At 43.8% G+C, this 27,315-nt stretch overlaps 1 protein-coding gene across 7 annotated transcripts in view; it reads right to left on the bottom strand.

Annotated features, from left to right (window-relative positions):
* Positions 1 to 27,315, bottom strand: part of LOC126215106 (guanine nucleotide-binding protein G(q) subunit alpha) — a 103,513-nt gene that overhangs the window by 35,166 nt on the left and 41,032 nt on the right. For 5 of the 7 annotated variants that reach the window (XM_049941759.1, XM_049941758.1, XM_049941757.1 and 2 more), the window contains 3 exons: positions 11,605 to 11,734; positions 11,213 to 11,366; positions 4,066 to 4,173 (listed from right to left, as the gene is read on the bottom strand). In XM_049941759.1, coding sequence (XP_049797716.1) covers positions 4,066 to 4,173; positions 11,213 to 11,366; positions 11,605 to 11,734 — 392 coding nt within the window. The remainder of the gene's footprint in view (positions 1 to 4,065; positions 4,174 to 11,212; positions 11,367 to 11,604; positions 11,735 to 27,315) is intronic. The other 2 variants (XM_049941762.1, XM_049941761.1) reach the window with 1 other exon arrangement.

Raw genomic sequence — 27,315 nt, forward strand, 5'->3', positions numbered from 1 at the left:
AGTACTAAATCAGTTCCATAGATTTGATCTTCTCTGCTAAAAATAAACAAATAAATGCATATAAAAGCTGTAATTGTTACAAGGTGATTTACTTTAAAGCACGACCATAAATGGAATACTAAAAATCAGCAATAGTGACAATAGTTCTTTTGTTAGCCTAGGTGGGTAAAGCAACAAGTTACTGCATAAACTTCAAAAATGAGATTATAGCATATTGCAATTAAAGTTACAAAGTAGAATATATATCAGATGTGTCTTTCCAACTACGGCTCACTGGCTACTGTCTCACCAAATAACTAAATGGGAAGCGATATGTTGCTATTACAATAGGTAACTCTTACACAAAATTGTTTTTGAAACACCACGGATACATTTAACTGAAAGGGTACTTACACCACAGATTAGGTACTTGACAATACACTAATTATCAGAATAATTGACAGAGAATTCTGTACACTGGGATGCTCACCCCCCTCCACCACCGCAGCCCTGAGATGCTCTAAACATAGAACCACATTATGACATAATGTCCGGAGAATATGTCTCTGCAAAGAATCGAAGTGACTACAACAGAATCATAACTAGCAAATAGTCCACCTGCTGAATCCTATACACGTTCAACGGGTTCAAGGAACAGTGGGGTGTGTCTCAGATCGCAACACAAACACTGACGAAGAAACTGAAGATGCTCTTACAGGATAGCTGCAATCTGAGGAGACCCAGTTACATGCTGAAGGAACTTCTCAACTAAGTAAAAGGCAGAAATATTTAAAAAAAAATTTTTAAAAACTACAAAAATCTTCCAAAAACTTTTGATAGCCACATTAGCTACTAGTAATTCGTTTATTGCAGAATCATGCACAATTAGTTTCACAATGAGGTAATCACATTCTTAGGTTTACACATCTATGAGAAAATGTAATATTAATTAGAAGGTATAATAATGGTAAAAATAAGTCAATCACCTGAAGGATAGGGGAACAAATACTCTCATAACTAATTTAACATTGGTTCGTTAAAGATACACCGGCTCCCAACATTTGGATGGCGTTGGAATTGCCAGAACCACCTAAATTGGATGGTTACAAGATGAAACACAAAAAATTCCAATGCGTAGCAGGTCCAGGCACTGTACATGAGCACAGGGAGCTGCTGAAGTTGTCGTCGTCTTCAGTCCAGAGAGTGGTTTGATGCAGCTCACCATGCTACTCTATCCTGTACAACCTTCTTCATTCCCAAGTAACTACTGCAGTCTACATCCTCCTGAATCTGCTTAGTCTCCCTTTACAATTTTTACCCTCTACGCTGCCCTCCAATACTAAATTGGTGATCCATTGATGCCTCAGAACTCATCATACTAACTGATCCCTTCCTCTAGACAAGTTGTGCCACAAACTCCTCTTCTCAACAATTCAACCTCCTCATTGGTTACATGATCTACCCATCAAATCTTCAGCATTCTTCTGTAGCGCCACATTTTGAAAGCCTCTATTCTCTTGTTCTCCAAACTATTTATCATCCACGTTTCACATCCATACATGGCTACACTCCATATAAATACTTTGAGAAAAGACTTCCTGAGACTTAAATCTATACTCGGTGTTAACAAATTTCTCTTCTTCAGAAAGGCTTTCCTTGCCCTTTGCCAGTCTACATTTTATATCCTCCCCACTTTGACCATCATCAGTTATTTTTATCCCTAAATAGCAATACTCATCTACTACGATAAATATCTCATTTCCTAATCTAATTCCCTAAGCATCACCTAATTTAATTTGACTACATTCCATTACCCTCATTTTGCTTTTGTTGATGTTCATGTTATAGCCTCCTTTCAAGACACTGCCCATTCCGTTCAGCTGCTTTTCCAGGTCTTTTGCTGTCTCTGACAGAATTGCAATGTCATCGGCGAACCTCAAAGCTTTTAGTTCTTCTCCATGGATTTTAATTCCTACTCCAAATTTTTCTTTTGTTTCGTTTACTGCTTGCACAATGTATAGACTGAATAATATTGGGGACAGGCTACAACCCTGTCTCACTCCCTTCCCAACCACTGCTTCCCTTTCATGCCCCTCTACTCTTATAACTGCCATTTGGTTTTTGTAAAAACTGTAAATAACCTTTCGCTCCCTGTATTTGATCCCCACCACCTTCAGAATTTGAAAGATAGTATTTCAATTAACATTGTCAAAGGCTAGAAAAGTAGGTTTGCCTTTCCTTAAACTATCTTCTAACGTAAGTCGTAGGGTCAGCGTTGCCTCACGTGTTCCAACATTTCTACAGAATCCAAACTGATCTTCCCCAAGGTCGGCTTCTACCTGTTTTTCCATTTGTCTGTAAAGAATCTGCGTAAGTATTTTGCAGCCGAGATTATTAATCTGATAGTTCAGTAATTTTCACACCTGTCAACACTTGCTTTCTCTGGTATTGGAATTATTATATTCTTCTTGAAGTCTGACGGTATTTCACTTGTCTCATACTTCTTGCTCACCAGATGGTAGAGTTTTGTCAGGACTGGCTCTCACAAGGCTATCAGCAATTCCAATGGAATGTTGTCGACTCCCGGGGCCTTGTCTCGACTTAGGTCTAAAAAAGGCCTGCCCACATAGGTATTTGTATTACCTATGTCTAGTATTTTTTGTGACTATGGAATGTTTACTTCAGAACACTTAGTATGTTCCCCCATGGGTTTTGTTGAAATTTTAACCATTTTTATATGTCACGTGGTAATTTTTATATTACTTATGTTTTATCTTAGGAAGTTTTTTATTGTACTTTTATCTTACTGACTCTTACCACGTGTCCTGTTTATTGCTCTCTTCATAGACGTTACATTACTCACCGTCTTTTTTTCTCCTTAATTTAATCTGTAATGGTTCCCAGCCTTTGCCTGGTACATAATCGTGTGTGTTCTGTCTCAATTTCTGCATCTTCTAGCAGCATATTTCCATGCTTCTTCTGGTCACTTCTCTCGAGCGCACTGTGCTCTGCAGTTTCAATAACAGTTGACATCAACTGGGCTGTTTTGTGATTTGGCCTTCATACTTCAGGCACAGTCACATCTCTGCAATGTGGCTTTTGGGGGTATTTGTTGATTTTTCATCACTGGTGATTTTCCTATCCAAAGATAGGTTCATTCTGAACATTTTTCTTTTGGGATATTATTTAAATTCCTTTTTTAGGTCCACACCAGCAGCTTCCAGTATTCATGTACACTGCCTATGCCTGCTAGCCACTGGAATTTTTTATGTTTCATCTTGTAATCATCCAATTTAGGTTATTCTGGCAATTCGAACACCACCCGAACGATGACACGCTGTGTATCTTCAACAAACCCATGTTAAATCACTTATGTGAGTATTGTCCTTTGGTTAACTGCCTATTTTTACCATTATTATCCCTTATAATTAATATTATAGTTTTTCATAGATGTATGCACCTGAGGATGTGATTAAATCATTGTGAAACGGTTGGGTATGATCCTGTAATAAAGATCCTGTAAGAAAGAAACTGCTAACAGCTAATGTGGCTACCAAAAATTGTTTAGATTTTAATAGTTTCTGAAAAGAAAATTAAAATATTTTAATCATGTATCTATGCTGTGGATGCCCACACAATGAAATCATGTCAGATAAACGTAATTATAAATGCTTAATAGTGATTACGTAGAGAAGTAATACAAAGGTATAGTTTTAAGATTTCTCTAATAAATTTGCTGTACATCTGAGTATTTTATTTATAGCCTTCCAAATAGCCTATATATAAGAAAAGCACTACAATAAAGTCAATTATTTTTGCACAGCCATCTGTAAATAGCTCCTGCTCCGCTTCCCTTCTTCCCAGTGTGACGTCACACAAAGTCCAGACACAACCAAACCAGTATTTACACTACGCAGGTGGGGTGATAGTCTATGGAGAAGTAACAATTTGATACTGGAGAAGCAGTCAGTGGCAAATTACAAGCTCAAAAAGGAAGAAAAGGTTGTGTGTAAGCTGCAATACTTTTACCCCTATTCTGCACCCAACAGCAGCAACAAACCTAAGTACGACAACAATAGGTCTGACCTGTAGCGACTGTGAAGTGAGAATAACACATGCGATCAGGGTCGGGATTCTGTGCCATGTACATCTTCAGAATGTACTCCTGTGCACCAATGTGATCTTGCTTTGGCCCTAAACAAAAATAGTCATTACAAAGTTCTGTTTCAAAATAACTACTGCAGTTTGAAGCACAAAATCACGTCAGTCACCCTATTAATTTACGGTCACATACATCGAAGTTTTTTCTATGCTTTAGTCTAACATATACTGAGGAACCACGAGGGTCATTTCAAAAGACCTGTACACTGCACCTGCACAACTGTTATGGTGGTGTGATCAACTTGAAATTCATGTCAGTCATGAGCAAGACTTTAGGTGTGATGGTCGTGTGTGTGTGTGTGTGTGTGTGTGTGTGTGTGTGTGTGTGTGTGTGTGTTGCTTTGTGTCAATATGTCGTGATTAATTCAATTTTAAAATGGAAGCTGAAACAGAGTCAGGTCAGATTACACATAGTGACCAGTGTTCCCATGTTAAAATCTAATCCCTATGTGAAAAGACATTTATTCAAATTTATACAACACTTAGAAAAGTGTGAGGAACTAGTGCAGTGGATCACAGCACAGTATCTCAGTGGTCTACTAATTTTGTGAAGGTCAGCTAAGCACTGAGGACGGCCCAAGAAGGCGAAAGACATTTACTGCAGCAGACTACATCTCTAACGTTGTTGTAAATAACATTTTGATAGAGGATCAATGAAAAACATTAGGAATTTGCATATGAAGCCAAGATGTCTGTCATTTCAGTTTACAGACTCATAACTGAAAAGTTAAAGATGAGAAAAGTTGCTGTCAGATGGTTCCCCATGATCTGAGTGAAGATCAGAAAGCAGGTCGCAAAAGAATTGTAAAAGAATTGCTTCGACATTATGGAACAGAAGGAAAACAATTTCTGGAAAGGACTTGATGTTTCAATAAATAAACAATTTAAAGTGTATATGAGAGAGCAATGGACGACGGTTGAAACCCAACACGAATTCATGCCGAAGTGAGCTTGACAATGATCTAAAGTCACACAAATGTGTCAGTGGATAAAACAGTTCTGGTCTATAGTGAGAGAATACACTTTTAAATCTTTCAAGAAATGCGGCATAAGTAATGCTCTTGATGGCTGTTAAGACCATCTTATATATGAAGAGGACAATGATAATGAGGAAGAGAAGAAGAAGAGGAAGAAGAAAGTTTAAATGACAATATTATGAAAAAGAAAGATGCTACTCACCATATCACCATATAGCAAAGATGCTGAGTCAACTGTAGGCACGCACTCAGTGGTTTCAGTTGCCAGGGACTGCAGGTGTGTGTGTGTGTGTGTGTGTGTGTGTGTGTGTTTTGCGTGGCCGGGGGGGGGGGGGGGGGGGGGATTTTAGAGGTCAGTTTGGTTTTGTAAACTTTTTTTTTTTAGTTTAGCTTTGCAATCTAATAATAGAAATGTTTAAATATTGCTTAAAAAATTAAGGTGCGTCTCACACCCAGTAGCATCTTATTGCCCATAAAATACAGTACATATGAAAGTAGTATCACGTACAAAAAGCATAAAAGGGCAGAGCATAGATGGAGCTGTCATTTGTACTCGGGTGAATCATGTGAAAAGGTTTCCAACGTGATTATAGCCACACAACGGGAGTTAACAGACTTTGAATGCAGAATGGTAGTTGGAGCTAGACGTGTGGGATATTCCCTTTTGGATACCATTATGAAATTTGAATCAACAGTGTCAAAAGTGTGGAAAGATTACTAAATATTGCCGACAGTCTTCGTTAACAACCGAGAGCAGACGTATTTGCGTGGGGTTGTCAGTTCTAACAGACAAGCAATACTGTGGGAAATAACCACAGAAATCAGTGTGGGATTAAATGATCTGTTAGGACTGTGCGGCAAAATTTGACATTAGGGCAGCAGACGACTGACGTGTGTCTTTGCTAACAGCCGACATTGCCTGCAGCCCCCCTCTAAGGTTTGTGACTATTTCAGTTCGACCTTAGATGACTGGAAAACCGTGGCCCGGTCAGGTGAATCCAGATTTTAGTTGGTAAGAGCTGATGGTACGGTTCGAGTGTGATGCAGCCCCCACAAAGCCACGGACCCAAGTTGTCAAGCTGGTGGTGATTCCGTAATGATGTGGGCTGGTACAACTGAACTGATAATTGACTGGAAATGGTTATGTTTGCTTACTTGCAGACCTTTTGCAGCCATTCATAGGCTTCACGTTCCCAAACAATGATGGCATTCTTACGGATGATCTCGTGCTATATCACTGGGCCACAAATGTTCGTAATTGGTTCGAAAAACATTCTGGACAATTCGAGCTAATGATTTGGTCACCTAGATCGCCGGACATGAATCCCATTGAACGTTTACGGGACATAACTGAGAGGTCAGTTTGTGCACCTTATCCTGTGCCGGCAACGCAAGTGCAGTTATGGATGGTATAGAAGCAGCATAAGGGGTCTTCCAGTGACTTGTTTAGTCCATGCCACATCATTTGCTGTATTACACAGGGCAAAAGGAGGTCTGACATGATACACTACTGGCCATTAAAATTGCTATATCACGAAGATGACATGCTACAGACGTGAAATTTAACTGACAGGAAGAAGATGCTATGATATGCAAATGATCAGCTTTTCAGAGCATTCACACAAGCTTGGCGCCAGTGGAGACACCTACAACGTGCTGACATGAGGAAAGTTTCCAACCGATTTCTCATACACAAACAGCAGTTCACCAGCGTTGCCTGGTGAAACGTTCTTCTGATGCCTCGTGTAAGGAGGAGAAATGCGTACCATCACGTTTCTGACTTTGATAAAGCCTATCGCGATTGCGGTTTATCATATCGCAACATTGCTGCTCGTGTTGGTCGAGATCCAATGACTGTTAGCAGAATATAGAATTGGTGGGTTCAGGAGGGTAATACAGAACGCCATGCTGGATCCCAACGGCCTCGTATCACTAGCAGTTGAGATGACAAGCATCTTATCCGCATGGCTGTAATGGATCGTGCAGCCACGTCTCGATCCCTGAGTCAACAAATGGGGACGTTTGCAAGACAACAACCATCTGCACGAACAGTTCGACAACATTTGCAGCAGCATGGTCTATCAGCTCGGAGACCGTGGCTGCGGTTACCCTTGACGCTGCATCTCAGACAAGAGCGCCTGCGATGGTGTACTCAACGACGAACCTGGGTGCACGAATGGCAAAACGTCATTTTTCGGATGAATCCGGGTTCTGGTTACAGCATCACGATGGTCGCATCCATGTTTGGCGGCATCACGGTGAACGCACATTGGAAGCGTGTATTCGTCATCGCCATACTGGCTTTCACCCGGCGTGATGGTATGGAGTGCCATTGGTTACATGTCTCAGTCACCTCTTGTTCGCATTGAATGCACTTTGAACAGCAGACGTTACATTTCAGATGTGTTACGACCCGTGGCTCTACCTTTCATTTGATCCGTGCGAAACCCTACATTTCAGCAGGATAATGCACCACCGCATGTTGGAGGTCCTGTACGGGCCTTTCTGGATACAGAAAATGTTCGACTGCTGCCCTGGCTAGCACATTCTCCAGATCTCTCACCAGTTGAAAATGTCTGGTCAATGGTGGCTGAGCAACTGGCTCGTCACAATACGCCAGTCACTACTCTTGATGAACTGTGGTATCGTGTTGAAGCTCCATGGGCAGCTGTGCCTGCACACGCCATCCGAGCTCTGTTTGACTTAATGACCAGGCGTATCAAGGCAGTTATTAGGCCAGAGGTGGTTGTTCTGGGTACTGATTTCTCAGGATCTATGCACCCAAATTGCGTGAAAATGTAATCACGTTTGTCCAATGAGTACCCGTTTATCATCTGCATTTCTTCTTGGTGTAGCAATTTTAATGGCCAGTAGTGTATTAGGAGGGATCCCATGATTTTTCACCTGAGTGTATGTTGGCACAGACCTCAGTTTTCCTCAGCAACAGATCATATTTCAGGTATTTTCTGTTGCCAAGGCAGCACTTGTTTACAGATAATTTTCATTTTTGGGTTTCAGAATAGACACTTCTTACAGTTTAATTCTGATCTGTGGTACATGAAATTACACCTGACACCAAATATATACGAACCAATCTCTACAAATAGGGTTTCATTAGGGTAATTTTCTTTAGTTGTAGGCATGTAATTAGTTCTTTCTTTTATTTATCTGCATATTAATATTTCTAGCAGCTCTTTCAAGAGTTGTATAGGTTTCTTTCACTGCTCTTAGCATTCTTGCAATTATATCAATATCATCTGCTTATGCCAGCACCTGAACCAATTTGTTCAGGGTAGACTCCCTTGTACTGATGTCCACATCTCTTACAACATTTCGCAAGGCCATATTAAGTAGAAGACAAGATAATTAATCTCGTGTGCTTCGTTTTTTGTGATCATCACACTTGGTAACATACAGTATTTTGTATCATAATTTGACATTGATGTTTTACATAGTAGCTTTCACCATAGTCCATGAATTCATTAGGAATCTCTAACGCTACCATTGCTATCTTAAGCTCCTTTCTGTTATTCACACAGGGTGATCTATAAAGATGTGACATGTATCAAATGTTTCTGGTATTGTCAGTATTGTGAAGAAACTGTCAACAGTAGATCTTCCTTATTATTACTAACTCGAGAGCAAAAATTCCTTCTCGAGTGCCCAGCTTCTATTAAAACCAAACAGTTCCTCTTCTGATCTACCTTTGATTCTCCCTGCTATGATGTACTACTGTGAGTATTTTTGACCCATCTCATACTCGACCAACTTTGTAGTAATTTTCACGTCTATCCACTCTGGCTGTCTGCCAAAAAAGTTAACAGTGCAAAACCCTGCCACCCAGTTTCTAGTTGGGGATAGAGCCTCGTGGGCCCAAAATCAACTGAAATTAAACTAAAAAGAGAAAAATACAACTGTTTGGCTACAGAACTGAATCAGAACGAATAGTAGTTATTGTCCTCCACGAATACGTTAGTAGCTGACCTTTTCCAACAGTGTTGAGGCCCACACATCTTCCCCCTCCTAACTGCTACCATCTTTTCCTCTTCCTCCACAACCTCCTTTCAGGTCAACTGCAATTCAGGACTAGGAAAAAAGTGGTATCTTAGAAAGCTTGACAATTTTATGAGGTGGTGTGTGTTTAAATAGGACACCCATCACTCAGCTGCTCATTTTTGACTATTAATGATATGGCCTACGTAGTAAAAGCCATATATTAAATACACAGATTTTTTAAGAACTTTTATCATATTCCTCAGTCACATCTCAATAAATGGGTCGACGAGCCCACTCAGGCCAAGAATTGACCTCTCATTACAAGATGAAATTTCAAGATTCAGAATGCTGAAGGCTGTTTCCCACCAGCTTCCCCAGTTATTGTACAGGAGTGCTGACTAGAATGTAACTACAAATGTGTTGACTATCCCTCAGTGGATGGAACAAAATATACAGTAGTAGCACAGGGAGCTTCAAATTCAATATCTGGATATTAAAGCTTTCTAACATTTCTTGCATTCAACTCACAGTTGTAAATAATACATTAAATGAAAGAGCAACTCAAATAGTTTCTCTTATGTGTGTTCAATGTGAGCACTATTCGCCACACGACACCCACCAAGTCGATATGTACCGGCTTTGTAAACAACATGTTACCCCTGCTTCCAATCCCTTACCTCATGGCTCATAACCCTGTAACAGACCTAGATGCAAGACCTGTTCCATACATCCTCCCACCACCACCTACTCCAGTCCAGTCACTAACATCACCTATCCCATCAAAGACAGGGCTACCTGTGAAACCAGTCATGTGATTTAGAAGCTACAATGTAACCACTATGCTGCATTCTATGTAAGCATGACAACAAACAAGTTGTCTGTCCACATGAATGGCCACCAACAAACTGGGGCCAAGAAACAAGTGGACCACCCTGTTGTTGAACATGCTGCCAAACATGATATCCTTCATTTCAATGACTGCTTCACAGCCTGTGATCCTTGCCACCAACATCTGTTTTTCTGAATTATGCAAGTGGGAACTTTCCCTGCAATACGTCCTATGTTCCCGTAAACCCTCCTGGCCTCAACCTTCGTTAGTCACTGTCCTCACCCATCCAGCCCCCTCCCTGTTCCCATTCCAGCACTACACAGCTGCCATTCCACCACCACACCCAGTCTTTTTATTTCTCTCATTTTCCACTACTTCCCCCCCCCCCCCCCCCCCAAACCACCTCTACCCACCCTCCGCCTAAGCTGCAGCACTTCACTGTGCGGCACCCCCACTATACTATCCCCCCTTCTCCATCCCAGCCGCCTCCTTTCTCCAACCCAGTCACCACTCCCATCATGCACTGATGCTGATGCTCGCAGCATGGTTTTAGTTGACTGAAACCCCAGTTGTGTGTGTGAGTTGTGTTTGCGTGGCATGAGAGACAGAGAGCGCGCGCGTGCGAGCGTGTGTGTGTGTGTGTGTGTGTGTGTGTCTCAAAAGCTGTATTTGTGAGTGTCTTTTTGTTGTGTCTATCTGCGACTCAGCATCTACGCTATATGGTGAGTAGCAACTTTCCTTCCCATTTGATGTATTATTTAGAATTGTGTTTGCGTGGCATGAGAGAGAGAGAGAGAGAGAGAGAGAGAGAGAGAGAGAGAGTGTGTGTGTGTGTGTGTGTGTGTGTGTGTGTGTGTGTGTGTGTGTCGCAAAAGCTGTATTTGTGAGAGTCTTTTTGTTGTGTCTATCTGCGACTCAGCATCTATGCTATATGGTGAGTAGCAACTTTCCTTCCCATTTGATGTATTATTTAGAATTTTAAGTTGAATGCAAGAAATGTTAAGAAACCTTAAATCCCAGATATTAATTTTGAAACACCCTGTACTTCGTTGAGTGTGACAACCTACCCTTTACAGTAGGTCCTCTTTCCCCCACTAGGATTACCGAGGTAGTTTTAGAGAGAGAAGTTCGTGAAGTAGTGTCCAATTTAAAGACTTGCACTGAATTGTTGAGTCACAGAGAATTATTATTATTATTATTATTATTATTATTATCACTAAATCTTCTCTTAAAGAGCCTATTTCTCACTACTTTATTACGAAATACTTACCATCATATTCTGGAAAATAGTCTACTAGATGTGAATACATGATTTTCTCTTCGAGGAGATCCTTCTTGTTCAAGAACAGGATGACTGAGGAGTGTTGGAACCAGGGATATGTTATGATCGTTTTAAACAATGCTTTGCTTTCTTCCATCCGATTCTGCAACAATTTTGAACACCGTTTCAGGTGCCAATCGCATCTGATATGCAATAGGTACAAGTTTTAATTAATTGCACTGACATATAGGATGCTAAATGATGTTTTTTTAAAGGTCACTCATAAATAAGATCTACTAGGAATACTTGATATTAATGCTCAGGTTAAAAGAATTATAAATAAAACAATTATGAATTAGGGAGGCACAATCAGGTGTACAAGGACAACCAAAAATGCTCACCTCATTTTCAGATTCAAACAGAATTTGGTCGTATTCACTTAATGCTACCAGGAAGATAATGGAAGTAACATTTTCAAAGCAGTGTATCCACTTCCTTCTCTCCGAACGCTGTCCTCCTACATCTACCATCCTGTGGGAGACAGTACAAATGCAGTAACATGCTTGAGACATTCATACAAAATGTTATATTTGAAAATAGTGTTGCCTCTGGAAATATCACACTATTTGTGAGAGTTTTATTCAAATTTATAGATATAGAAAACTATGAATTCATAAAATTAAATTGCTGAGAATACTTATTAAACTGATCAATAAACACAAAGTTATTACAAACTACAGATTGATTCAAAAAGAATACCACAACTTTAGGAATTTAAAACTCTGCAACGACAAAAGGCAGAGCTAAGCACTATCTGTCGGCGAATTAAGGGAGCTATAAAGTTTCATTTCGTTGTACATTTGTTCGCTTGAGGCGCTGTTGACTAGGCGTCAGCGTCAGTTGATGCTAAGATGGCGACCGCTCAACAGAAAGCTTTTTGTGTTATTGAGTACAGCAGAAGTGAATCGATGACAGTTGTTCAGCATGCATTTCGAACGAAGTATGGTGTTAAACCTCCTGATAGGTGGTGTATTAAACGTTGGTATAAACAGTTTACAGAGAATGGGTGTTTGTGCAAAGGGAAAAGTTCTGGACGGCCGAGAACGAGTGATGAAAATGTAGCACGCATCCAGCAAGCATTTGTTCGCAGCCCAGGAAAATCGACTCGCAGAGCTAGCAGAGAGCTGCAAATTCCACAATCAACTGTATGGAGAGTCCTACGAAAAAGGTTAGTTATGAAACCTTATCGTCTGAAATTGGTTCAAGCACTGTCTGCAGCTGATAAGATTAAAAGAATCGATTTCTGTGATTTTATCCTTGCTCAAATGGAAACAGATGAATCTTTCGTTTCAAAGATTGTGTTTAGTGATGAAGCAACTTTCCACACTAACGGGAAAGTCAACCGTCACAATGTCTGTATATGGGGCACTGAGAATCCGCGGGAAACAACTCAGTATGAACGTGACTCGCCTAAGGTGAACGTTTTCTGTGCCATTTCAGCCAATAAAGTTTTTGGTCCCTTTTTCTTCGAAGGTGCTACTGTAACTGGACTACAGTATCTGGAGATGTTAGAGAATTGGCTGTTCCCTCAGCTCGAACAAGAAGCACAACAATTCACATTTCAGCAGGATGGAGCGCCACCACATTGGCACTTATCTGTCCGTAACTACCGGAACGTCAACTACCCGAGGCGATGGATCGGCCGCCAGGCAGCCCGTGACAGAGCACTTCATCACTGGCCTCCAAGAAGCCCTGATCTTACCCCCTGCGATTTTTTCTTATGGGGGTATGTTAAGGATATGGTGTTTCGGCCACCTCTCCCAGCCACCATTGATGATTTGAAACGAGAAATAACAGCAGCTATCCAAACTGTTATGCCTGATATGCTACAGAGAGTGTGGAACGAGTTGGAGTATCGGGTTGATATTGCTTGTGTGTCTGGAGGGGGCCATATTGAACATCTCTGAACTTGTTTTTGAGTGAAAAAAAACCTTTTTAAATACTCTTTGTAATGATGTATAACAGAAGGTTATATTATGTTTCTTTCATTAAATACACATTTTTAAAGTTGTAGTATTCTTTTTGAATCACCCTGTATTACTGTATAATCAAGAAGATATAACCAAGAGTTATTAGAAACAAAGCAAGTGAAGGCAATACTATTACTGTTCTTGTAGGTCTAATTTTAGCTAAGTGAAGTCGAACAAAGCAAAGCAAAAGAAAGGAAAATAATAATACTAAATTAATAATCTATTAAGGTTCTTGAAAACATTATTTATGACTTACTTACCCTTTACTTCCCCCCTCCACTCACCCAATCACCATATTCACAAACTTTTATCAATTTAGTAACATTGATTTCTACAAATTTGCACACTCCAGAAGCAAACAGAATTGAAGCAGTTACAAATGCCAATGGACAACAGAATTTTTCCAAGATTATCATGCACTCACAAAATAAGGAAATAAATTCGGCTTGTTCAGTTTGTGGAAAATAAATCTGTTATTACAGACAATTATCAACATTTCTCCCACCATGAGCACGCTCCCTGTAAAGCATTCAAAGTTCTGGCGCAAGAAAGATTGGCTCGGTGCAGCTCTATTCCGTGTGAGCATCTTCTCCTCTGCATTACGACTGCAACTTACATCAACTTCAATCTGTTTACTGCATTGTCTGCTGTGTTTCACGGTCTGCATTTACAATTTTTACCCTCCGCACTTCCTATTATTACCATGTTGATAATTCTTTCACGCATCAGAACATGTCCTATCAATTGATCCCTGCTTTTCCTTAAGTTGTGACAACTTTCTTTTTTCCTGTAAATCAGTTCAGTACCACTACATTAAGCATGCAATCCATTTGTCTAATTTTCAGCTTTATTCTGCAGAACTACATTTCAAAAGCTTTTATTCTTCTCTTTCTCGCAGTGTTTAATGCATACGACGATCAGCCAGAAAATTACGACCACCGACCTACTTTCGATATAAGCCTGTCCAGGTGACAGCAGCATCACCTAGTGAGGAGTGACTGCTGATCAGGCACATGCACGGTGCTCATGGTATCAGTGAGCATTCTGTCTGTGTAGAAAGGGCTAGGCACGAGCTTTTCGGTAACTGCACGAATTGTCAGGTGTTCTAGGAGTGCTGTGGTCAGCACCTCCAACACACGGTGAAACCAATACGAAACCGTGTCCGGACGTCGTGGAGCAGGACGGCCACCCTCATTACAGATAATGGATGTCATAGGATGGGCAGACTGGTAAAAGAAGACAGGCGGCAAACTGCGGCGGCACTAACATCAGGACTTTAAAGCTGAGCAGAGTACATATGTGTCTCAACACACAGTGCACTTAACACTCTTAACGATGGGCTTCCACGGCCAACAATCCACGTTAGTGCCAATGTTAACACCACATCGGCAACTACGGCTGAAACGGGCACGGGGACCATCGGCACTGGCCGTCGGTGCAGTAGCGGAGCATTGCGCGGCCCAATAAATCCCGATACTTTCTTCATCGTGCCAATGGGAGGGCACGAATCTGTAATCTTCCAGGGGAACAGCTCCTCGATACCTGTATTGTGGGAGGGAGACAAGCTGGTGCCATCTCCTCTATACTCTAGCAAACATACATACGGGCATCCGTGTGTTCAGTGGAGCTCGTTCAAAGTACCATGACGGCAACGAGTATTGTACACTGGTTGCAAATGTAATACACCCTTTCGTGACAATCGTGTTCCCTGACAGGAGTGTCATTTTTCCGATAAGATAATGCATCCTGTCACAAGGCCTTGCTGGCCACCCAACTCGCCAGATCTGAACCCGATCGAAAGTATCTGGGATACGACTCGACATAGCGTCAGACTTCACGGAACCCCTCCCTGGAATTTACGGGAATTAGGCAACTTTTGTGTGCAGATGTCATGCCGACTGCCTCCAGTGACCTACGAAGACTTATTGTTTCCACACCCCGACATGTCGCTGCTGTTACCCGTGCCAAAGGCGGACATACTGGCTATTAGGTGGTGCTGATCAGTGCACATTGCACTTATGCGCAAGACTACACTCCAGACTGATGACAGCAGAAAAGACTTCCTAATACTTAAATTTACGTTTGCTGTTGACAAATTTCTCTTTTTCAGAACCAGTTTTGTCATTAATAGCAGTTTGCATTTTATAACATCTCTGCTTTGGCCACTGACAGTTATACGGCTGCCCAAACAGCAACAGTAGTTTACTACTTTTAGCATCCCATTTCCAAATGTATAATCTCTTTCAAGGCACTATCCAGTTTGTTCAACTGCTCTTACCTTTAATTCCCTTTCCATATTTCTCCTGTTTCCTCTTCTGTTTTCTCAATGTACAAATCGACTAAGGTGAGAGAGGTTAAGCGACAGAACCCAGTTTGTTGTCCTCCAAAGTGAATGTTCATCAGAGACAAGAGTATCTTCCATAGTGCCCTAGGGAAGTGTGAGAGCACTGCTCTCTTTTCTATATACACAAACGATCTGATGGGCAGGGTAGCAGCAGTCTGCAGCTGTTTGCTGACAATGTTGGGGTGTACAGGAAGACACTGTCATTAAGTGACTGCAGGAGCAGACAAGATGACTCGGACAGAATTTACAATTCGTGTGATAAATGACAGCTAACTCAAAATGTAGAAAAATGTAAGTTAATGTGGACGAGAAGGGGGTGGGGGAAATAAAAAAAAATTATGCGTAATGTTCGGATACAGCATTAGTAGTGTCCTGCTTGACACGGGCATGTCATTTAAATATCTGGGCATAATATTGCCAAGTGATCTGAAATGGGATGAGCATGTAAGGATTGTAGTAGGGAAAGTGAATGGTCGACTTTGGTTTATTGAGAGAATTTTACAAAAGTGTGCTTCATACAGAACACTAGTGCAACCCATTCTCGAGTACTGCTCGAATGTTTGGGGATCCACAGCACATCTGACTTAAGGAAGGCATCGAAGCAATTCAGAGGCAGGCCGTAAGATTTGCTTCTGGTAAGACTCTAACAACATGCAAGTATTACTGAGAAGCTTTGGGAAAACAAATAGGAATCTCTCGAGGGAAGGCAACATTCTGTTGGATGAACACTACTGAGAAAATTTAGATAACTGGCTCTCGAAGCTGAAAGCAGAATGATTCTACTGCCGGCAACGTACATTTCACATAGGACCATAAAGATGAAAGAAATTAGGGCTCGTAAGGAGGCACACGACAGATATTTTTCCCTTGCTCTGTATGCGAGTGGAACAGGAAAGGAAATGACTAGCAGTTGTATAGGGAACCCTCTGCCACATACTATATGGTGAGTTGTGGAGTATGTATGAAGATGTAGACACAATGCTGCAACCTTTCCTCACTCCCTTATCGACTACTGCCTCCCTTTCATCCTTTGACTTTTATAACTGCAGTCTTTTTGCTCCATGTATTTTACCCCTTCAGATTTTCAAAGAATGGGCTAGACCTTGTTGGGTCCTTACGTGACTAAGTTTGGGGAACACAGTGGAGTCTGCCAGAACCAAAATGGGAGAAGAGGGTGCAGTATAGCATGCACTGTTTAGCCAGATGACTGCCTCAATTGAAGTGATGTGACATTCTCAAGCCAGTTTACATCCACTATCTCTACACCTATTCTGCAAGCCAACCTAGTGTATGGTGAAGAGTAAATCATCCTCCACTGTCCCATTTGCAAATGGTGGCTCAGGAGAATGAATGTCACTAAGCCTCTGTACTAGCAATAATTCATCTTATTTTCTAATCACGGTCATTTTACATTATGGGTGCATCGGGAAATAATATGTTGTCAGACTACTCCTACTGTACAGACTCAGAATTTCAACAGTAAACTTCCATGTGGTGCACAACACCTCTCTTGTTCTGCTGTATTCAAACCAATTCTCTTGTAGCACAATATACGACTCTTCGTCATTTCCCACCACACTGTAAAGAGTTCTCCATTATGGAATTGGCCAAACCCTTCAACATGTGTTCACTTCAAAGGCTCTGAACTGAATTAGTGCTGTGGAATACGGTAAACTGCAATTGGCCATTTAAAGTTATCTCCAGGAGCGCACTGCGTCAGCACCAAAATCTCTAGTGTTTGTGAAAAAATTTCAGAAATTTGATATTTTCTTAAATACATCTCACTTACAGAGTGTTAAAAAAAGTGATAAGACTGTGTTAAGAGGTGCCAAGAATGCAAAAGCAATCATGTGATGTACCAACTTAGCTGCAACCACTGTGTAGCAATCTGTGTGTCCACGGCTACTAAAAGAGTCAATTACGAACTTCAACTGTAAAAACTGCATAGGTATTGTTGCATTTTATTGGCAGAACACTTATAAAATGTGACAGGTCTACTAAAGACACTGCCTACACTGTGCTTGTCTGCCTTCTCCAAGAATACTGCTGTGCGGTATGGTATCCTTACTTGATAGGATTGATGAAAGCTATCAAAAAGGTCCAAAGAAGGGTAGCTCTTCTTCTATTATCAGGAAATAAGGGAGAGAGTGTTGTCATGGATATGATAAATAAATTGAGGTGGCAATAATTAAAAGAAAGACTTATGTTGCGGTGAATTTTTTTTCCATGAAATTTCAATCATGAACTCTCTCCTCTGAATGTGAAAACTTTTTTGTTCCCTGCTTATACAGGGAGAAATTATCAGCATCATAAACCAAGAGAAATCAGTTTGTACAGAAATATCTAACAGTTAATTTTTCCACACACTGTTCCAGAGTGGCACAGTAGAGAAATAGTCTGAAGGTGGTTCAAAGAACCTTCTACCAGGCATTTAAGTGTGGACAGCAGAGTAGTCATGTAGATGTAGAGGTCTGAACGAATGGCCACCGCCAAACTGTGACTAAGAGACAGCCGAACTGACAATGCAAGTTTTTCTGAATTGCACAAGTGTGAACTGTCCCGGCAATATATCTTTCATTCTTTTACTTCCCCTTGCATCGGTCTTTGCTAGTCCCCGGGGGGGACACAAGGGTGTTAAAGGAGAGGGGTAAAATTTTGAGGGCATTACCAAAAGTAAACTTTAACTATGTTATTTATCTCGGCAGAATTCAGATAAATGGGAACCATTCTTTGAAATAATTGGAGGGTGGAGGGACAGATAATTCAGTAACTAGGACTATCATGCCACTCCTCAACTAGGACCATCATGCCACTCCTCACTGAAGAAGAAAACAGATCGATTCTTCTTGCCAGAGCATACTCTGTCTCGATATACAGGGTGTGACAGTCAAACATGCATTTATTATTAGTGCGCGGAAGCACTGGAAGTAGTGGGGGACAAGTAACCAAAGTCACCACTGTTTTTCCCAACACAAAACATTTCAGTAGCTATGGAGCTGTGGACTAAGTAACAAGTCATTTGCAGTGATAGCGTTCTACCAAAGCGGTAGCTATGTAGCCAATCAGTGTCTTTTCTGGGCGCATTTTCAAATTGAGCTTAATAGGCTGGTGCCTTCGGTTAACTCAATAAAAACTTGGGTCAAAAACTTTGAAAATGTCAGTGAAACAACAAGGAAAGAGCGCAGCAGAGCGAGGACAGTGCGTACTCGCGAGAATGTGGAACGTGCAAGAATTACTGTGGGAAGAAGCCCTCGGAGATCAGCACGTAGACAGTGTGTTGCACTTGGAATTTCTGACAGGACTGTCCAAAGAATTTTGAAGTTTGGCTTACATCACCACCCATACAAAATCCAAGTGGTTAACACTTTGAATAATAACGACTTTGTGGTCCGGCAGCATTCATGTCAAAGTCTTTTGCAAATGATTGAAGAAAATTGTTAATAACCTCCGGATGAGTGACGAGGCACATTTTCGCCTCAATGGATATGTGAACAAATAGAACTTTAGATACTGGAGTGATCAGAATCCTCAACAACTCCACGAAAAACCCCTGCACTCAACCAAGTTAACAGTTTGGTGTGCAGAGTCCTCATCGGGAATAATGGGCCCTTATTTTTTGAGAACTGTGAATGCTGAGCACTATTCGACAATGTTAAGGACATTCTTCATACCTCAGCTTTGTCAATATGCAGTGAATGATGAAACATTAGTTCAACAAGATGGAGCAACAAGTCACACAGCCCGCATGAGCATTAATGTTCTCAATGGAGTATTTCCTATCCGGGTGATTTCCAAGAATGGAGCCATTGCTTGGCCCACCCATTCACCCGACCTTACAGCTTGTGACTTTTTCTTATGCGCTTACCTTAAGAGCGAAGTGTACGAAGAAAGACCTCATAACGTTAGTGATCTCAAAGCAAGAATCCGGCTGGAAATAGACAGAATTCCTCAGGGTACGCTCTGTCACGTACTGGGCAGCTTCATAAATTGCCTGCGAGAATGTTGTGTTCGAGAAGGACGCCATCTTGCTGATGTTATTTTCAAACAGTGAAAAATGTGTTGATATTTCTTGAATGCTTTTTAACATAGAATAAGATAGTATGAATAAAAGTTTGATATCTGCACCAGTGTTTATTTTACACTCATTAAAAAAATGCAGGTTTGACTGCCGCACCCTGTAGTATAACACATTTACAAATAGCGGAAACATGATTTGTTCTTTCTTTCCTCCAGTGCATTTCCACATAACTGGGAACAAATTCTGAAGGTACATCTTGATACATTATAAATAAGATAATAATGTGGAGCCAAAACAAAACTATGGAAAGCACAGAATGAAATGCAACAATACTGTGAAAAGGATAGTTGCTACTCACCATATAGCGAAGATGCTGAACAGCAGATAGGCAAAACAAAAAGACTGTCAGAAAGTGAGCTTTTGGCCAACAGCCCCCCCCCCCCCCCCCCCACACACACACACACAAAACCACAGTCTCTCACTGCTGAGGTCAGACTGCAAGCAGCAGCCCATGATGTGAGAGGCAACCAAGTGGTGGGGGTAAGGAGAAGGCTGGGGTGGGAGGGGGAGGGATAGCAAGGCAGGGGTGGGGGAAGGTAAACTGCTGCACTTGTGGGAGTGTACAGGATTACGAGGAGAGACGGTAGGGTAGCTAGGTGCAGTCTGAAGGTTATACAGACTGCAGGGAGAGGAGGGGGGAGGGGGGGAGGGGCAGACGGGGTTTCAGAAAAAGAGGGGTAAAAAGACTGGGTTCGTTGGTGGAATAGAGGGCTGTGTAGTGCCCAAACAGGAACAGGGAAGGGGGTTAGATGGCTAAGAACAACGACTAACAAAGGCTGAGGCAAGGAGGGTTACGGGAATGTAGAGTATACTGCAGAGAGAGTTCCAACCTGTGCAATTCAGAAAAGCTGGTGGCGGTGGGAAGGATCCAGATGGCACAGGCTGTGAAGTAATCATTCAAATGAAGTACGTCTTGTTGGGCTGCATGCTCAGCAACAGGGTGGTCCAGCTGTTTCTTGGCCACAGTTTGTCAGTGGCCATTCATATGGACAGACAGCTTGTTGGTTGTCATGCCCATGTATAATGCAGCACAGTGATTGCAGCTTAGCTTGCAGATCACAGGTAGCCCTGCAGGCAGTCAGTCACTGTCCTTACCCATTTAGACCCTTCCCTCTACCCATTCCAGCACTACACAGCACTCTGTTCCACCAATGCACCCTCAGTCTTTTGACTCCTCTGCTTTTCTGCAACCCCCCCCCCCCCCCCCTCCACCCCTGTCATCCGTCTAACTTTCGAACTTCACCTAGCTGCCCTATCCTTTCTCCATCTTGTCCTGTACACTCCCACAAGCAGCACTTTACCATCACCCACCACTACCCAGCTATCCCCCTCCTTCCCCAGATTGAGAGTAAATCAAAGAAAGATGAAAGTAATGAGAACAGTGAGAAACTTATCAAAATTGGTGATTACAAAGTAGGTGAAATTAATTTGAGGAAGAAATTTCTGAGAATTTACATTTGGAGCAAAGCACTGTATGGTAGTGAAACATGGACTATGGGAGGAACAGAAGAGAATCGATATATTTATTATTTGGTGCTACAGAATAATGTTGAAAATTAGGTGGAACGATAAGGTAAGGAATGGGAGGTTCACTGCAGAATCAGTGAGGAAAGGAAAATATGGAAAACACTGATGCTGTAAAGGGTAAAAACTGTAGAGGAAGAGAGAGATTGAAATACATCCAGCAAACAGACTGCAAGCGCTATTCCGGAATGAAAAGGCTGGCACAGGAGAAGAAGAATCCATGTCGTGCCGCATCAAACCAGTCCGAAGACAGTCTTAAAGTAGCTGATATATACATTCGAGACCAGGACAGTACTGAGTGACATGACGTATACTCCTAAGTTGTGTTTTGGAGGGATCAGCAGTATCAGGATTGTATGTGATAGCCTGGGATGCCTGCTTTTGAACTAGGCTGGCGGCGTATATGTCCAGCGAAGGCTGAAGTGAGAACGGTCACGTATTGCTGTAAAGAGTCTGCATCTTAATCTTTGCATCAAATGCGAAGGCCGTATGGGAGAAAACATCTGCCAAAGAAAGGATGGCATCTGTTGCACTGCCCAGCAGATGGTGGAGGTGCACCAGCCCCTGCTGGGCCACGCGCTACTCCGCCAGAGCCCTAATCCACCAGGGCACCTGTGCCGGTTGGTACTAATCGAGTCACATGCCCGCCTGGTGTCGCACGAAACAAAACGCTGTTGCCCCTTTGCAAGCAATTTTTTGCTTTGTACAGTTGTTACAGACACAGTACTTCACGTCTGGCCTCATATTAAAATAACTGATGGCTGTAATATCAGCAGCAATATAGTTACTTGAATCTCCACTACATCTACACCTACACGATTACTCTGCAATTCACAATAAAGTGCTTGGCAGAGGGTTAAAGGAACCACCTTCAAGCCGCCTCTTCACCGTTCCACTCTCAAACGGCACGCGGGAAAAATGAGCACTTAAATTTTTCCGTGCGAGCCCCGATTTCTCTTATTTTATTGTGATTATCATTTCTCCCAATGTAGGTGGGAGCCAACAGAATGTTTTCACAATCGGAGGAGAAAACTGGTAATTGAAACTGTCACAACGAAAAACACCTTCGTTTTAATGATTGTCACTCCAATTCACTGCTGCTTTCGATTATTACATCAACTTATCGTTAGGTGCATGTGAAAGATCTCTATAGCTCACAATGCTGAGAAAGTAGTTAATTTTTTCAATTATCTTAATAATTAGTGATTTTTTTGGTAATACTAACCTAAGTATTTAAAAGTTTTTATTGGCTAAAATAGATGTAAGAGGGTTATATCACAGCAGAATTGTTCTCATATTGTAGGACATTTATTTTTTCTAATGAGGTACATTTTTCCCTAGGAAAAGTCTGGCTTCCAATGTTGCTTATTTGACAGAAATTTTGTTAAAAAAGTCAACAATTGAAAGTTATTACTTCACAGACCAAACACATAATTGTGTAATGTGCATTTTTTCGTTCAAATTGTTCATTAAAAGCCTTGCAGTTTGGGAAATCTGAATTCCAATCAAAATGAGTGCTTCAATACCCTTCACGATTTCCTAGTAGAAATTCATCTTACTTAGGATGAAAATGTCAAGAATAAAATTAAGGAACACCTGAAGGGATTTGGAAAAATTTCAATCACTATTTCCCTGCTCTATCTAGTAATACAAACATTCGCAAAAGAGAATAATTTTGGAAGTGTAAATTGAAACAAGCAGCTATTTAAAACTTCCAGTGCCTAAGTTACAGAAAATAATTCTCTGTCGCTGATAAGTTTCAGGTTATACTTAAAACTTGAGTTTCCAATGCTATCAAATAAAGTGGTAACAAGTTTACTACATGTCTCATCCACATGTCTGCTAGAAAAAAAAAAGGTTTTTCCTTCTTAAATGCATGTAAGAAATAAATTCAGAAAAAACTTCACAGCGAAAGTAATTTTAAACTGGCTTTACCCTCTGTGGTCCCCAATTTCGAAGTTACGCCACATGCAAAGCAGACAGATCCTCCTCGACGAATTCCAACGAAGGGCTGAGCCGGTCAGTTCTATAACGAAGACTTTTAGATTAACAGAAAAGTGTAAAATTCTTTACTATTGTGTACTAGAGCTATCCACTGTGCAAAAGCTTCTTCAGCATTTTTGATAGAGTACAGGTGAAATGAAAAGCTCTATAAAAGCATTATGGCTACTAAACCATTTGCTTTGAAATCAATTCCTTCCATGTCAAAATAAGTACTTTTTCATGTTACACCAATCATTTTACATTACACACTATTTTTCTTTGTAAAGGACCAAGACTGCACTGTTCGTAGCACATCAAACCTTCACTATTCTCAAAGGAAAGCAGACGATTTAGAGAGCAATTCGATGTTCCTCACGTACGTGGTGCCTTCCCAGCACTGCCTGTTTACCAGTTGCACCGTGCCTTGTCGACAATCAAGCACGGTTGTGTACCCGACGAGCTGCGGGCCCCAAGAGTGCATCACAGCTCACGTACTCCGTTGCCGGTACACTTGGGCTCGACTACCCAGAGAGTAGGCAACGGGGCAGAGAGTAGGCAACGGGGCAGAGAGTAGGCAACGGGGCAGAGAGTAGGCAACGGGGCAGAGAGTAGGCAACGGGGCAGAGAGTAGGCAACGGGGCAGAGAGTAGGCAACGGGGCAGAGAGTAGGCAACGGGGCAGAGAGTAGGCAACGGGGCAGAGAGTAGGCAACGGGGCAGAGAGTAGGCAACGGGGCAGAGAGTAGGCAACGGGGCAGAGAGTAGGCAACGGGGCAGAGAGTAGGCAACGGGGCAGAGAGTAGGCAACGGGGCAGAGAGTAGGCAACGGGGCAGAGAGTAGGCAACGGGGCAGAGAGTAGGCAACGGGGCAGAGAGTAGGCAACGGGGCAGAGAGTAGGCAACGGGGCAGAGAGTAGGCAACGGGGCAGAGAGTAGGCAACGGGGCAGAGAGTAGGCAACGGGGCAGAGAGTAGGCAACGGGGCAGAGAGTAGGCAACGGGGCAGAGAGTAGGCAACGGGGCAGAGAGTAGGCAACGGGGCAGAGAGTAGGCAACGGGGCAGAGAGTAGGCAACGGGGCAGAGAGTAGGCAACGGGGCAGAGAGTAGGCAACGGGGCAGAGAGTAGGCAACGGGGCAGAGAGTAGGCAACGGGGCAGAGAGTAGGCAACGGGGCAGAGAGTAGGCAACGGGGCAGAGAGTAGGCAACGGGGCAGAGAGTAGGCAACGGGGCAGAGAGTAGGCAACGGGGCAGAGAGTAGGCAACGGGGCAGAGAGTAGGCAACGGGGCAGAGAGTAGGCAACGGGGCAGAGAGTAGGCAACGGGGCAGAGAGTAGGCAACGGGGCAGAGAGTAGGCAACGGGGCAGAGAGTAGGCAACGGGGCAGAGAGTAGGCAACGGGGCAGAGAGTAGGCAACGGGGCAGAGAGTAGGCAACGGGGCAGAGAGTAGGCAACGGGGCAGAGAGTAGGCAACGGGGCAGAGAGTAGGCAACGGGGCAGAGAGTAGGCAACGGGGCAGAGAGTAGGCAACGGGGCAGAGAGTAGGCAACGGGGCAGAGAGTAGGCAACGGGGCAGAGAGTAGGCAACGGGGCAGAGAGTAGGCAACGGGGCAGAGAGTAGGCAACGGGGCAGAGAGTAGGCAACGGGGCAGAGAGTAGGCAACGGGGCAGAGAGTAGGCAACGGGGCAGAGAGTAGGCAACGGGGCAGAGAGTAGGCAACGGGGCAGAGAGTAGGCAACGGGGCAGAGAGTAGGCAACGGGGCAGAGAGTAGGCAACGGGGCAGAGAGTAGGCAACGGGGCAGAGAGTAGGCAACGGGGCAGAGAGTAGGCAACGGGACAGAGAGTAGGCAACGGGACAGAGAGTAGGCAACGGGACAGAGAGTAGGCAACGGGACAGAGAGTAGGCAACGGGACAGAGAGTAGGCAACGGGACAGAGAGTAGGCAACGGGACAGAGAGTAGGCAACGGGACAGAGAGTAGGCAACGGGACAGAGAGTAGGCAACGGGACAGAGAGTAGGCAACGGGACAGAGAGTAGGCAACGGGACAGAGAGTAGGCAACGGGACAGAGAGTAGGCAACGGGACAGAGAGTAGGCAACGGGACAGAGAGTAGGCAACGGGACAGAGAGTAGGCAACGGGACAGAGAGTAGGCAACGGGACAGAGAGTAGGCAACGGGACAGAGAGTAGGCAACGGGACAGAGAGTAGGCAACGGGACAGAGAGTAGGCAACGGGACAGAGAGTAGGCAACGGGACAGAGACTAGGCAACGGGACAGAGACTAGGCAACGGGACAGAGACTAGGCAACGGGACAGAGACTAGGCAACGGGACAGAGACTAGGCAACGGGACAGAGACTAGGCAACGGGACAGAGACTAGGCAACGGGACAGAGACTAGGCAACGGGACAGAGAGTAGGCAACGGGACAGAGAGTAGGCAACGGGACAGAGAGTAGGCAACGGGACAGAGAGTAGGCAACGGGACAGAGAGTAGGCAACGGGACAGAGAGTAGGCAACGGGACAGAGACTAGGCAACGGGACAGAGACTAGGCAACGGGACAGAGACTAGGCAACGGGACAGAGACTAGGCAACGGGACAGAGACTAGGCAACGGGACAGAGACTAGGCAACGGGACAGAGACTAGGCAACGGGACAGAGACTAGGCAACGGGACAGAGACTAGGCAACGGGACAGAGACTAGGCAACGGGACAGAGACTAGGCAACGGGACAGAGACTAGGCAACGGGACAGAGACTAGGCAACGGGACAGAGACTAGGCAACGGGACAGAGACTAGGCAACGGGACAGAGACTAGGCAACGGGACAGAGAGTAGGCAACGGGACAGAGAGTAGGCAACGGGACAGAGAGTAGGCAACGGGACAGAGAGTAGGCAACGGGACAGAGAGTAGGCAACGGGACAGAGAGTAGGCAACGGGACAGAGAGTAGGCAACGGGACAGAGAGTAGGCAACGGGACAGAGAGTAGGCAACGGGACAGAGAGTAGGCAACGGGACAGAGAGTAGGCAACGGGACAGAGAGTAGGCAACGGGACAGAGAGTAGGCAACGGGACAGAGAGTAGGCAACGGGACAGAGAGTAGGCAACGGGACAGAGAGTAGGCAACGGGACAGAGAGTAGGCAACGGGACAGAGAGTAGGCAACGGGACAGAGAGTAGGCAACGGGACAGAGAGTAGGCAACGGGACAGAGAGTAGGCAACGGGACAGAGAGTAGGCAACGGGACAGAGAGTAGGCAACGGGACAGAGAGTAGGCAACGGGACAGAGAGTAGGCAACGGGACAGAGAGTAGGCAACGGGACAGAGAGTAGGCAACGGGACAGAGAGTAGGCAACGGGACAGAGAGTAGGCAACGGGACAGAGAGTAGGCAACGGGACAGAGAGTAGGCAACGGGACAGAGAGTAGGCAACGGGACAGAGAGTAGGCAACGGGACAGAGAGTAGGCAACGGGACAGAGAGTAGGCAACGGGACAGAGAGTAGGCAACGGGACAGAGAGTAGGCAACGGGACAGAGAGTAGGCAACGGGACAGAGAGTAGGCAACGGGACAGAGAGTAGGCAACGGGACAGAGAGTAGGCAACGGGACAGAGAGTAGGCAACGGGACAGAGAGTAGGCAACGGGACAGAGAGTAGGCAACGGGACAGAGAGTAGGCAACGGGACAGAGAGTAGGCAACGGGACAGAGAGTAGGCAACGGGACAGAGAGTAGGCAACGGGACAGAGAGTAGGCAACGGGACAGAGAGTAGGCAACGGGACAGAGAGTAGGCAACGGGACAGAGAGTAGGCAACGGGACAGAGAGTAGGCAACGGGACAGAGAGTAGGCAACGGGACAGAGAGTAGGCAACGGGACAGAGAGTAGGCAACGGGACAGAGAGTAGGCAACGGGACAGAGAGTAGGCAACGGGACAGAGAGTAGGCAACGGGACAGAGAGTAGGCAACGGGACAGAGAGTAGGCAACGGGACAGAGAGTAGGCAACGGGACAGAGAGTAGGCAACGGGACAGAGAGTAGGCAACGGGACAGAGAGTAGGCAACGGGACAGAGAGTAGGCAACGGGACAGAGAGTAGGCAACGGGACAGAGAGTAGGCAACGGGACAGAGAGTAGGCAACGGGACAGAGAGTAGGCAACGG

This window comes from Schistocerca nitens, chromosome 12 (assembly GCF_023898315.1).
Source record: "Schistocerca nitens isolate TAMUIC-IGC-003100 chromosome 12, iqSchNite1.1, whole genome shotgun sequence".
Lineage (NCBI taxonomy): Eukaryota > Metazoa > Arthropoda > Insecta > Orthoptera > Acrididae > Schistocerca > Schistocerca nitens.